At 50.4% G+C, this 13,380-nt stretch overlaps 2 protein-coding genes across 2 annotated transcripts; one reads left to right on the top strand and one right to left on the bottom strand.

The window, feature by feature from the left end:
- Positions 1–530: 530 nt before the first annotated feature.
- ATP5PD (ATP synthase peripheral stalk subunit d) lies at positions 531–3,277 on the bottom strand. Its single transcript, XM_029960005.1, has 6 exons — positions 3,241–3,277; positions 2,529–2,658; positions 1,809–1,905; positions 1,264–1,335; positions 875–937; positions 531–741 (listed from the first exon to the last, which is right to left on the bottom strand). The coding sequence occupies exons 2-6, from the start codon at positions 2,648–2,650 to the stop codon at positions 610–612; spliced, it is 486 nt and encodes a 161-aa protein (XP_029815865.1). The 5' UTR covers positions 2,651–2,658; positions 3,241–3,277; the 3' UTR covers positions 531–609.
- Positions 3,278–3,365: 88 nt separating this feature from the next.
- Positions 3,366–13,380, top strand: KCTD2 (potassium channel tetramerization domain containing 2). The gene is given in 8 exon segments (XM_008926973.3): positions 3,366–3,441; positions 3,444–3,526; positions 3,529–3,654; positions 5,003–5,111; positions 5,725–5,816; positions 6,468–6,563; positions 9,353–9,478; positions 10,198–13,380. Coding segments are annotated over 8 exon segments (738 nt in total). The 3' UTR covers positions 10,228–13,380.

Raw genomic sequence — 13,380 nt, 5'->3', positions numbered from 1 at the left:
TTCCAGTGAGATCAGCAGCATTCAGAAAACCACGACAGAGAGAATAATAAGATCACCAGGATTAAATGTTTTTAAAAAGTAACTAAAAGATAACTTTTTTTTTATATGCATCTGAGCATATCAACACTCCTTCAACTCCTGGTGCAAATGGCTTCTCCCAAACAATCACGACCAGCCTAGAAAACAGTCCTATATGTCCGCCTGTAGAACTCCTGAGACACTCCAGACAAACACAGATCACTGCTAAACACACTCCAGCATCCCAAAAAGCTTCTCCCATTCAACTCCTAAGCAACTGTTCGCTTGCAAGGCCAGGAGAACTCCATTCCCTGTGGTTACACAGAGGGACAGAGGATTTATTTGCCTTACAGAGGACGTGACACAACTCAGTTTGATGAGCAAGTCAGGGTGGGATCTTGGTCCTTGCTACAAAAGCAAGCTCACAAGTAAAAAAGAAAAAATTGAGGGAAAGTGGGATATTTGCAAGTTGGTATATTGCTCCACATTTCTCAAAATTCATGTCTAAGATCTAAGCCACAGACAGGAGGGAAAGCTCTTTATTTATAAGATCATTGAGTCTGACAGTCGTTGAACAGCTCCCAGACTGGTTTACAGATCAGCAATGGGCTTGTGGGGCCAGTATGGGTATTTCTCCTTGTCCAGTTTGGTTTCAGGGAAGGCTTCATGCAAGTCTTCAAACGTCATCTGCTCAAAGGGAATCATGCTCTTGAGCTTCTGGAGCTGCAGTGGAAGCAGAGACAGGCACGTTACAAGCCACTGCTCAGCAAGAAGGAGCAGAGCACACACAGGTGAGAACAAGGGGTGTGCCAGGGTGGGTTACAGACAATATTCCCCAAGGAAGGTCCAGCCTCACCTGTTGCTCATACTGGGCAATCCGAGCTTTGGAAGCCTGAACATACTCAGCAGTGCTCTTGGCCTGAGGAAAGCAGAGGATGTGGTGAATGGGGTTGTGATGATGACAGTGACCCAGGGTGAACCTGCACCCTCATGCTTTAAACTGGCATTAAAATCCACCATCATTACACTGGGTAAGTGAGAGAATCTCAATCAAATCCCAAACAGCCAAACCCTTCCCTGTGCAGAGATGCCCTTGCTAAGCTGAAAGCCAGAGACAGACACCAGTGAAGGGCAGAGCTGTGCTCTGGCTCAGGCTGTGCCCGTGAAGGCACATCCAGGACATCCCTTCCCACCTCACAGAAGGCAGAGTAAACCCCAGCACTAGGGAATGGTTCAAACACTTACAGCTTCCTTCTCCTGGGCATCAATCTTGGCACTTTGGGTATCCACTGGCTCAGGAACCTTCAGTGCACTGAACTGTAAATTGAAAGAGAAGCTTTTATAAGGTTTGTTTGAAATAATCATTCACACCGAGAATATGCAGCATTCCCTCCTTTCTTCCCAGGATTTGCCCACAGCCATGTAGGTTAATGAGCTAAAGCTGATCAGTGCAGCTGTCCCATGACCCTCCCAGGCAGCACTGCTCATCCAGGAGCTTCCAGCCTTCTCCTCTGTCCTGCCCACCACCCTTATGACACCCAATACCACACATTCATCACAGCACTGTAAGGGAGTAGGAAGGTCTAACACCAAAGATTTTTCCTACCACAGACTTATTTCCCCCAGGACAAAGCTCTCAGACCCATCTGAGGTCAGTGGGTGCTCCCAATTTTGGAAGGCAAATTTTCACAGTGACAAAACCAAATTCTTCTGCCAATCCTGGTGTTTTCCTCTCAACACCACCCAATGAAACCTCTAGAGAGGTTGCTCCAGCTGGCAAAGAGACTGACCTTCTTCTGAAACTCATCCACCATGCCAGCCTTGGCAACATTAGCCTTGTAGAAAGCCCAGTCGATGGCCGGAGGCTTCTCTGGCAGCGCTGCCAACCTGAAGGGATGGAGGACAACAGACATGAGCACTGACCTGAGAGCCAGGAGAGCCTGCTGAGTTTAGTTTAAATATTTTTGGGTTTGCCATCAACAAGCCATTTCTGCAAGTCCCTCTGCCCTTGGAACAGGCTTCTTTGGACAGACAGCTCAGCCTGCTGCTCTGCCCTGCTTCACTCAGCACCTCTGAAGCTCCCTGAAGGACAGAGGGGGCAGTTTCACAACACTGAGCCTCAGGCAATCAGCAACATCAACTGCAGTAGTCACCTGTATCAGGCAGTGGACGCTGAAGGGTTTGAAAACTAAGGATTCAAGAACTGCCTGTGAATCAGTACAGCACTTAACAGAATAACAAAGCTCCTAAAACGTCCTAAACGCACCAAAGCAAAGCACTCTCGCGAACCCACAGCCACGGGTTTACCCTGGGGAAGATTAACTAAAGATGATTTGCCAAAAAAAGCCACCGGCTGCCTCAAGGTGACCTGCTTTAATACCTGCCGGGACGCTCCTGCGGGACCACAGACAGCGTCAGTCCCGGCACTCACACCGGGGGCTCAGCAGTGCCAGGGGCTGAGCGCCCGGGAGGAGCGGGGCGGGCTCTCCCGGGGCCGGGCGGGCACTCACCGGGCCGTCAGGGCGTCGCTGCGGGTCTTGAGCGCGTTGTACATGGGCCGCTGGTTCGGGGGGACCCGCTCGGCGAAGGCCGCCCAGTCCACGGCCTTGAGAGCAGCTCTGCGACCCGCCATGGTGAGACCTGGGCAGGGACACGGCGGTGGGAACGGGACGGGACACCGGGGGGGACACGGGGGGGATCGGAGGAGCACTGGGTGGGGGGACGAGAGGGCTGGGGCTCGAGAGGACCGGGACACAAGGGATGAGACGTTGGGATGAGGACACGAGGGGGATTGGGACACGGTTTGTGAACGGGACACTTAAGATGGGACATGTTGGAATCGGACACGGAGTGAATGAGGACACTTGGGCGATTGCCGGGGGAGGAGGGGGGGGGGGGAGGGGTACTGGGGTTAATTAACCGGAGGAGGATATTGGGACACCGGGAATTGTGGACGGGGGGGGGCACGGAAGAGATATATAGGATTAAGTACGGGACATGAAGTACGGGACATTGTGGGATGAGAACACGGGGAATGAGAGCACGGGGGCACTGGGGTCTCTCTTCAGCCCCGCCGGGACCTCACACCGCTCCCCACCCCCCCCACTTTCACCGGCCCCCAAGCCGCAGGCCCTGCCCGTTCCCGTTCCCCTCGCCAGTCCCGGCGGGTGCCGGGTCCCCTCTTCCCCCCTTCGCGCGGCAGTACCGGGTCCCTTCTCTCACCTTCACCGTCCGACCCCGCCGCCGCGCCGCCGGAAGTCCCGCCCCCGTCCCACCCGCCGCCCAATCAGCGCGTGACCCTGCCGGAATCCCTCCCCGCCCCGGAAGTGTCGCGCGCGGACGCGGCGATGGCGCGGGCGGGCGCTGAGCTCCGCCATGGCCGAGGGCCGCCGAGGGGCCGCACGCCCAGCCCGGGCCCGGGGGGACCCCGGGGCCGCCCAGCCCGCGCGCGGCCGGGCCCGCAGGGGCGCCCGAACCGCCCGCCGCCCAACGCCACCGCCGCCGCCTCCAAAGTGGGTGCGGCTGAACGTGGGCGGCACGTACTTCGTGAGCACCCGGCAGACGCTGTGCCGGGAGCCCAAGTCCTTCCTGTGCCGCCTCTGCTGCCAGGACGGGCCCGAGCTCGGCTCCGACAAGGTGAGGCCGCGGCAGTGACACCGGGACAGCCCCTCCTCGACCCGCCACGGCCGCCAGTGTCACCGTCCCACGGGCGAGGTGACACCCCTGGCAGCCGGTGTCACCCGGGGCGGTGTCACCCGGGGCCCTGCGGGTCCGGACCCCGCCGTGTGGATGGGCCCATCTGCACAGCAGCCCCCCGGTCCCACACGTCACTCTGTCACACACCGTCTGCTTGTCCCTCGCATTCCACGGTCATGAAGCTTGTGGCATCCCCAAAATCCTCGTCAGCCCCGTGCCTGTGACACGCAGGTTCCACATGTTCTGGTCCCTCCACCTCCCACGGTGACTCCAGCCAGCAGCTTCCCACAGTGTTGCTGCTTCCCACTGTAACAGTGGTTACAGAAGCAGGGATTTTATGATTTCTCACCCTGAGCATGTCTGTGGTTCTTTTTTGAATGTCTTTCACTTTGCTCCCATAAAAGATCATGGTGCACGTTCCTGGATAGTTTTGAGGTCGCTGCAGTTTGTCAGAAGGATTTCGCAAACTGTTATTCCTGTAATTTGCAGGTTTTCCCCAGGATCTGCTACACGAAATGTTGTAAATATGTCGTGGGTGGTTCAGACTGAATTAGTCAGGTCTGTTGCTGCTCCATTCAGAGTTTAATCAAAAGATATCTCCTGGTAGTTTGATCACAATCAGCAGCATCATTAAGGAGAGGAGGTGACACTTCAGAGTGGGTTTGCACAGTTGTTGCTTTAGAGCAGATTGGCAGGAGAAATGTTGGTTTACAGTGATCTAAGAGAGGAATATGAGTTCTGCACAGGGTTTGTCAGTGCTTCAGAGCTGCTCAAGAGATGCTTTCAGCTGTGAATTATGAGTTGTTTAATGCCAGTAGTTGTTGTGTTGCTGGAGATGTGGCTGGAGCTTTCCAACGTGTGTTTGCAGAGTGGAAAGTTAAAACTGAACTACTTTAGGTGTCAAGTGCCCTTAGTTGGAACTGGAAATCCCATTTTCTTGCAGAGCCCCCTGGTTAAACCAGGTTGGAGAACAAATTTAGGCAGAACTCAACTGCCAGCTTTTGGTTCTTATTATTGCACTGAAGAAAAAACTAAGCCCTCCTTTTCTGTCTGGGTGTACCAGCCCTGTCTGCACAAGTGCTTCGTGTGAGGCATCTCCCAGAGCTGCTGAGCTGTGACATTGGTAGTTCAGATACTGAAAAAGAAAAACATTGGTTTAAATGTGGCATCATTCCTACACCTCCCACAGGCAGATGAATCCAGGTCCTCAAAGGGAAGCTGTTCTGTTTATTGTGTTAAGCTGAGTTAACTTGTCCTGGTACCACTGAACCCTCCCTTTGTTCCTCAGGATGAGACAGGGGCGTATCTCATCGACAGAGACCCCACGTACTTTGGCCCGATACTGAACTACCTCCGGCACGGGAAGCTCATCATAAACAAGGAGCTTGCAGAGGAAGGTAAGAGAGAAACACCAGGAAAAACTGTAAATGCTTCTGGACAGCTCATCCAAGAGCCCTCACCAGAGACCAGCCCCAGTGCACAGAGTTCCTGCCCTGCCGAGGGGCGAGCGACCACGTTCCCCAGGGATGCTGTTAGTTAGTACTGTTAACTGCTCATTAACAGGGATTGAACCATCAGATCCCATGTCTTCCCAGAAGCTGCAGCTCACAGCACACCCTGGCACTGTCCTGCTGAGCCCAAGGTCTGTCACAGCCCATCTCCCTCTCACAGATTGTGGTTCTCCCCAAGCAGGCAGCTCTGGGGGCTTTCCCTTAATGGGGCTGGGTGAATAAAATCCTGTACCACGAGGTTTCTGATAATCCCAGGGAAAGGAGAATAATTTTCCTTAAAGATCCTCTAAGTCACAAAGGGAGGTAACAGCTAGTCAGGCATTTTCTCCCAGCCTGGGAGCAGGAGGTGGCTGGCACAGTCTGTTCAGCATTTGGGATTCTCACATCTCGGCTGGATTTGGAGTCGGGAGCAGGTGTTGCCATCCTTGTAGCAGAATCATCTTCATTCTACCCTGTGCAAAGTAACAGAATTTGTCTCTGCTTTGGGTTCCTCTGCCAGGGGTGCTGGAAGAAGCTGAGTTTTACAACATCGCGTCCCTCGTGCGGCTGGTGAAGGAGCGGATACGGGACAACGAGAACAGGACCTCTCAAGTAATGCACTTTGGGGTTGTGGAGTCAGCCAGGTCTGGAGCACAGAAAGACAAGTGTGGCTGCAGACCCTGCAGTAGCAGCTCTTTGGTTCAGCAGTAACAGGGGGATAAGAGCTGTGAGGTGGATCCAGGGCACGGCTAGGAAAGAGTGTCCATTATGGCTTTTTAAAGCACAGACCACTGAGTCATCTCATAGCACTGTAGGGAAAGGCAAGGGACAGTTACACACGAGGGGCCAGGACAGAGATGGGTGGTTATAAAGCAAAACATACTGCTTTGGTAAAGAACAGCTCAAACTCTTTCTTTAAACCATTTTTTCCCTTTAAAACTGTGTTCTTGTGGCAGTTTTCCCATTGGTGCTCAGCTGATATTAACACACCCAGTAGATTCAATTTCAGAAATGTTTTCAAAAAGCAGTAAGTGGCTTTGAAAGCCAAAGAAGATTTGCTTTCCCTGGCCCTTAGACACCTAGAAGGCTTTTAAGAGAAGCGTGCCAGCCAAATGTGTATGTTTTGAAATTGGTGGGATGAAACCTCAGAAAGCCTGTGAGGCTCTGAATTCCTCAGTAAGACAAGAGCAGGAGAAGCTTATGAACTTCTGGCTTGACAGTACAGTAATTACTAAACTACAGCAATTACTCCCCATGCTCTAGGGACCTGTGAAGCACGTGTACAGAGTCCTGCAGTGCCAAGAGGAAGAGCTCACACAGATGGTGTCCACCATGTCCGACGGGTGGAAGTTCGAACAGGTACGGTTACCAAAGAGTGGCAGAGTTCCTTTGAAAGCTGGATATGGAATAAGCAGAGTTTACTGTTGAATTGCACTTCACCCTGCTCTGCTCTTCTGAATAAGCAGCCTGACCTGGGCAGTGCACTTATGTCCAGTCACTGACAGGGAAGGGCAGAAGTCACTCAAACTGCCAAGTGAGATTTAATTTTCTCTTGGGACTTCTTGTATCCTTGTCAAGTCCCAGAGAAATTCTTCCCTTCTGCATTTCATCACATACACCAGGCCCTGGCACAACAGTTCTATCCAGGAAAATTACTAGAGCTGTGAAAAACCACAGCATGACTTTTCTGGAAGCTCAGAGCCACAACTCCTGCATTTGCTAAAGAGGCACTGAATGTCATGAGAACTTCTTGCAGATGCCTTTGCAATGCAGCTGGTTTTGGGCTGGGTGTCACTGCAGTTGCATATGGTGTTAGTTCCAGATTTGGTTTCTAGAATCAAACAGTTCTCTCACTTCTGAGGAGAGAGGACTGGAAGCCAGCTGGCCTGCATGTTACTGCTCTATTAAGAAACTGTATTAAGAATAGGCTCTGGATTTCAGCAGTGTCTTCCCAATGTTGTGGGAGATGTGCTGACACAAAGCAAGACAAGATTAGGAAAAGCACTTTACATCTCTTGTTCCTATGGATCTGTTCTGTAATGTTTGAAAACTCCTATTCCACAGTGGAGAGGCAGCCAAAAGCCTGCCCTGTGAGCCAGCAGTGAAACCTTGTGACCAAGAGCCACTCACTGCTCCATGGAAATGCAGTTCTCCAACACCCAGGTTTTGCTGCCCAACAATTTACTTACCAGGATTCGCCTTTCACACATCCATGTACACACCCCCAAAACCTCGAGGCTGCAGGCAGTGCCCTTCATGGGAATCTGCACCCTCACATCTCTCCTTCCTTTTCAAGGAAAAGATACCCATTACAGGCAAATGCTGGTGTTCCTTCCAGTTCTCTCCCTCTTCCATCCACAACCTTTGCACAAACCACTGAGATCTCTTCCTGTCCACAGGCACCAGGAAAATTTCCTGCACCTCCCACTCCAGCCCACTCCCACCATGAGGAGCTGCTCTTGCCCTCCCCAGGCCTTGCGTCCAGCTCAGCCCCCTCCAAGGGCAGCAGCCTGAACAGGACAGACACAGTGCTTTGGTTAGGGCTCACAGAGCTGTGAGAGGGCCCAGACTGGGTCACAGAGCAGGGACAGGGAAGTGGTGCAGCCTGGGATGTGTCCTGTGCTGAACTGGGCCCTGCTCAAAGCCTGGGCCTGCTGCCACAGTCTTTCCCAAGATGTGCAACCCAGCACAGCTTCTCCCCTCCCCAAACCACAGCACTTGGCAGGCAGAGACATGTTAGGAAAGACTGCAACAGATCTACAGACTGGGGAGAGAGAGCCTGTTGCTAAATCCCAGCCTGGATGCCAGGGATTGAACAGAGCAGGCATTCCCTGCACAAGCTCTTTGGGTCCAGTCACTTTAAAACACCCAAAGATCTGGTTCAGAAACCTGCAGGAAAACCAGAAGTGGTGAAAGCTGTTGCAGCCTATTGTCTGTCATGCTTGGATTCTAAGAAGAGACAGGTTCTCTGCCTTGTGCCATTCAGTCTTGCTTACAGTAAGGATGGAACAGAAATTTGCCATTTTAAAATCAAAATCTTTTCTCCTGCCCACCTGCAGTTCAATACTCTGGAAAATTGCCATCTTCACAAAATTTGTTGAGTAAATAGTGGCTTGTGGTATTGAAATATCCAAGAGCTTAAATAGTCAAGACAGGGAGCAGGGAAGCAAAATACCTTTTCTTATCCTGTGTCTATGTTTGGCACAAACATCAGAACCTGTTAAAAACACTGGAGGCCAGTCAGTAGAACAGCCCCCCAAGTCTTCCTGCAGCTGCACTGTAACCATACAGATGCTGATCTCTCTAGGAAGGCTGTTGACTGCATCTGTTTATACATAAATACGGAGCTGGCTGTTCTAAAATCCATTAGGACATGGAAGTTGGGGTGCACACTGCACACTAAAGTTTCCTGGATACACACAGTTTATAAGACTCATGTTGCTTCCTTCTGATGACTTAGATTTATTCTCTGGGAAGCAGAACTGAGTTGTAAATGACAAATTAGCTCTGCACTCTGGGATGTTCTTTTAATGTAATAATGATAAATGAGACAGATGGGATTTCTTGGATCGAGTCCAGACACCCTCAACACAACAGTAATAGAATATAATCCCATTTACACAGATACCAAGCTCCATCTTGACAGCATCTATAGAAAGGATGGTGTTGGTTTGCCACATGTCCCCAGTTAATCCAACATCTGCCTGAGGTAAAGAATTCCCATTTCCACATTAGAGTCACCAGGCAGGTTGAGAGCTGAGTTCAGTGTGGACCAGGCAACCTGCACTGCCTTCCCACATCTGAGTGAGCTGGATATTATGTGTTGCACAATCTGTTTTTCCTTTTTCCACCCTCAGAAACTGGCCAATGTTCTGCTGTGTCCAGCATTAGTTTCAGGCTGGAATTCCTCCGTGGGGCTCCAGGTGCCACTAGAGGGCCGTGGAGCTCGGCTGTGTCCCTGCCTTACACACACGTGGGAAGCTGCAGGGAACTGCAGGTCCAGAACAGATCTCCCGGGACAGTCCTACCTCACAGAGCAATTCTAGGAATAAAGCAAAAGCCTTACTTATAGTTACCTAGTTAAAAGTTGCCTAGTTACCAGTTAAAAGACTTACTAATAGTTACCTTGGCTGTCTCCTGTTGCACAGCTGATCAGCATTGGATCTTCCTATAACTATGGAAATGAAGACCAGGCAGAATTCCTCTGTGTTGTGTCCAGGGAGCTCAACAATTCTACCAATGGCATTGTCAAGGAGCCTAGTGAGAAGGCCAAGGTAAGGCACCTGCTCAGTTGTATTGACCTGAATTCCCCTGTGAAACAGAAACCCTTCCTGCACCAGCAGATCCATAATCTGCAGCAGCACTTCTGTGTACCAGCTGTCCTGTTTCCTCCTGCATCATCCCCTCTTGGAAGATTTCACATTTTACTGTAGGAAAGGAGCTGAGGCTCTTTGTACACTTCAAATTAAGACCAAAAAAAATGGAGGAAAGAGAAACTTGGAAAAGGAGGACAGAGTAGCAAAGACCTTCGAAGTCAGTCACATTTTGTGGTTGAAGGATGCTGCAGGGAGAAACAAGGTTTTTGTTCTCTTTCAGTCCTCTCCTTCCTGGAAGTGTCCAAGGCCAGATTGGATGGGGCTTGGAGCAACTTGGTCTAGTGGAAGATGTCCCTGCCCATGGCAGGGGGGTGGAACAAGATGAGCTTTAATGTCCCTTCCAACCCAAACCATTCTATGAATGCAATTTTTTTTCCCCAGGATAGAAACAAAAGGTGACATCCTTAACTCCTGGCAGGCAGCTGAGCAGGATTTCTAGTAAAGGGGCTCCCTCAACTTTAACCAGCCTGTCAGTCGTTTTGTGGTGGCACAAAAGCCAGCAAGCTCCTCTCTCATCAGTCCATGTTTCCTTTCCCTGCAAAAAACAAGGACTCTGAACGTGAACTTTTGCATCTAAAGTTGTCTGAGGTTTTCACAGAAGGTCTCTCCTGTTCCAGATTCTTCAGGAGCGAGGATCCCGGATGTAATTCAAGTGTCCACTCCGTTCAAACTCCCGGATGTCACAGGGCAGTCCAGCTGGGCAGAGCATCTCTCCGCAGAGCAACCGGCCCTTGTACAGTAACCAAGCTAATGCAAAGCAAAGCCGAGCCTGTCCTGCCAGTGGCAAATAATTCTGGTCATAACCAAAGGCTTCCCTCTTACCCCGGAGACCAAGGAAGGGAGAGACTCTTCCAGTTGGATGGTCCTTTCCACAAGTATTTGTTTTGTTTTCTTGGCCAGCGCTGTATTGAATTTTTCCAACAATGGCTGGGCCGGATTCCCAGTCAGAGCCTTTGTGGAGGTTGCTCAGGTCCTCAGGCCCCTGTAATCAGTCCCACTTTCCACAGGCTGGTGTGGGTGGGAGGATCTATATTTGAGCTGTGCCATTTCTTGCACCCAGGTCTGCCACCAGAAAAGTGCAGGGACCTTGCAATGCTCCCCCTTCCTCCCCTAATCAGATGAACAGGGCTTTAAAAGGAGGAACAAAACAACCACTCCTAAAAAAACCCACACAGACTTTTCCATCCTTGCTTTGTATTTGTTCCTTGTTCAACTCCTAAGAGCTGAGTTTAGATCTAAAGGGAGGGGAGAGGTGTGTGCATCTGCCACAGGTCTCACTGTTAACACTATTACACGTGGGCTCCTGGCATTTTCCAAAGCCCATTACTTTGCATGCAAACAAAAAGGCCTGTGTTCACCCAAAATAGTGATAGCTCTGTCCTTTACACTTCTCTACAGAGGAAGAGGGGTGACATCTTCCCCTCCAATACCCTGCTAGGGCCATATCTTAGCCTGGTGCGAAGTCACAAGGTTTAGGGACTTGCTGCTGCCAAGTTCAGCTTTGCCTTGTTTGTCTCCAGCAGCGTGGGCTCTGTCTCCTTCCCTCTCCCCAGGGAGGGCTTCAGGCAGAATTTCTTTTGTACTGTAGCAGGCAGGTAGGTTGGTTTGACCCCTCGAGATCCTTTGCAAAGGAGATCCCCTATTATCTGCAGCCCCCTCACATCCCCACCTTTAAGAGATCACCTCAAATTACAGAGGGACATCACAGAGCTGGGGTGGGGGAATTTGGTGAAAAGTTGCCAAACTGTTGTATTGTTTCTTGTCCAAAGTGATGTGTCAACTTCTGTGACTTTTCTTTCTGTTTTCTTTTTTTTTTTTTTCTGGAATGCCTTGGATGGATGTGCAAAATGTTCGTTTGTGCCTCTCTTGAATTCTAATCTTAGCCAAACTGCAGTCACTGGTTCCTCTCTGTGCCACCCCTAACCAAGGGCATGTTCCTCCTAGTCTGGTAAATGGAATTTCATAGGAATTTGCTGCATGTTTTTCCCCTTTCATCCTGGCTTTGTTCTTTGTAGCCCAGGTGTCCTGGCACTTGGCTCATTTTCAGTCAAATCCCAAACTGACATTACAGCAAAGCTTCAGAGACGCTGGAATTCACAGACATTGATAAGCTCAGAGCAGATGCTTCTTGATAAGGAATCAGAAAATTCCTCACCTGGACTGAGGAGTTGGGCCCCTTTCTGGAGGCCTTCAGCTACCTGTTGTCTCCTGAAAGTTTTGAGATAGAATCAGGCAGGTTTCCCATCTCACCACTTGTTGCTGATGAGGCCTTGCAGCAGCATTACCAACAACCAGTTCAGCGACCAAGTCGTGCAGCAAAGACACCGAGTGGCACTGCTGTGCTCTGCCTCTCTTCAGTCCTTCTCTCTTGCCTGTCCTCTCCATCCTGCTTTGCCAATGTACCTCCTCCGGTGGAGCCTTGGCCCCATTCTCAAGACAGACTGGTTAATTGTCTGTGCTAATTAGTCCTGGTAACAACAGGCTGTACCAAATGTCTTTGGATGTCGCAGCTGGTTTGTCATCACGCTGGAGAGCCCAGCTCTTCTGCCCTCCACCTTCCCTGTTCATAACGTGGTGAGCTTGTGTTGGTGTGATCAGACCACACCTTGGCTGGGCCTGAACAACACTGTGATGTGTATAGATCTCTCTCCTCTATGTGCATCTTGTAGCCTCAGTCATTGTCTGTGCTCACAGCTAAGAAATCAAGAAGCACACATATGCAAGTTAGCAGCCTAAAAAGCCCTTTAACACTCTCATCTGTCTTCTTCCCCTTCTTCAGAGGAGGGAGTTTCTGGGAACTGGTCAAGAAATATCAAACTAAAGGCAACAGGAACTGGTCAAGATGCTTTTGTCACATTGCTGCCACCTGAGCACCTCAGTGAAGCCCAGCAGAGGATTGCCTGATGCAAAGTGATGCCATTGCTGTCCCCTCTGATCCACAGAGAGCCAAAAGTTACCAGGTGAATGGCACAGCTGTTGAACTGACATGCACAAGAAAGACCATCAGAGTTGCATCTCAGTTTTCCCCTTCTCTTTGAGCAGGGAGGAGGTGCCAGGGGACCACAGACTCTCTGGGTCTTTTTAAGTTCGACAGAACAAGTTTATGGTAGAAAACCAATCACTGGTACTGGACATTCGAGTTCTTGGGCAGTGTTTAGGACCAGGTGTGAAGTCTATCCAGAGTAGGTATATTCCTAGTGGAGGATTTCTCCTTCCCTGACTATGCTAGGTCACCTTTACCTTGAGACCAGGGCTGGTCTCAGCATTATGCACCAGTTGCATCCCTTCTGTGCTTAAACAGGGCTTTTCTGTCCATTGCCTTTCACTCAGTCACAACTATATCAAAACTAGTGCTGAATTAGGATGAAATTTGTCCCATTCACTCTAAAAAAAGGTGTAGCATGTTGTGGTGAGTAGAGTAGGTAAGCAGGGGTAGATCTACTGGCTGTCCAAGAGTGCTTGTGCCTCTTGGGAAGGTTCACTTTAAAGCGCTAATCCTGGGAATGGAGCGTATGACACTTTGGTTTTCTTTAAACTTTCCCAGTGGCCTAAGTTGTTCCGTTGTGGCAAGACTGGAAATAACCTCTTGAAGTGTCTTTGTTTCTGCACATTTTTAAAAAAAAATCGATTTTTCTCAGGGGTGACTGAGTGGGCTGAGGCGAAGGGGGCCTGGTTGGCTGCGGGGCGGGGGCCGGAGCAGCCGGGCCGTGGGCTCCTCCCCGGAGGTTTTGTACAGTTTGTCACATGTCAGTGCCCTTTGCTACTGTTTCTCTTTGTTTATTAAATGTGTTTGAATAACA

The sequence above is a fragment of the Manacus vitellinus genome, unplaced genomic scaffold (genome assembly GCF_001715985.3).
Source record: "Manacus vitellinus isolate BGI_N305 unplaced genomic scaffold, ASM171598v3 scaffold_24_pilon, whole genome shotgun sequence".
NCBI classification, from domain to species: Eukaryota; Metazoa; Chordata; class Aves; order Passeriformes; family Pipridae; genus Manacus; species Manacus vitellinus.
The sequence above is the reverse complement of the archived record's forward strand: the minus strand, read 5'-3'. Positions and strand labels throughout refer to the sequence as shown.

Excerpts from the sequence above, each read along its gene's own strand:
- ATP5PD (XM_029960005.1), bottom strand. The coding sequence starts at position 2,650 with ATGGCGGGTCGCAGAGCTGCTCTCAAGGCCGTGGACTGGGCGGCCTTC. Across the intron at positions 938-1,263 it reads ATGCCCAGGAGAAGGAAGCT|GCCAAGAGCACTGCTGAGTA; the intron begins GTAAGTGTTTGA and ends TGCTTTCCTCAG. Across the intron at positions 742-874 it reads TTGCCCAGTATGAGCAACAG|CTCCAGAAGCTCAAGAGCAT; the intron begins GTGAGGCTGGAC and ends CTTCCACTGCAG.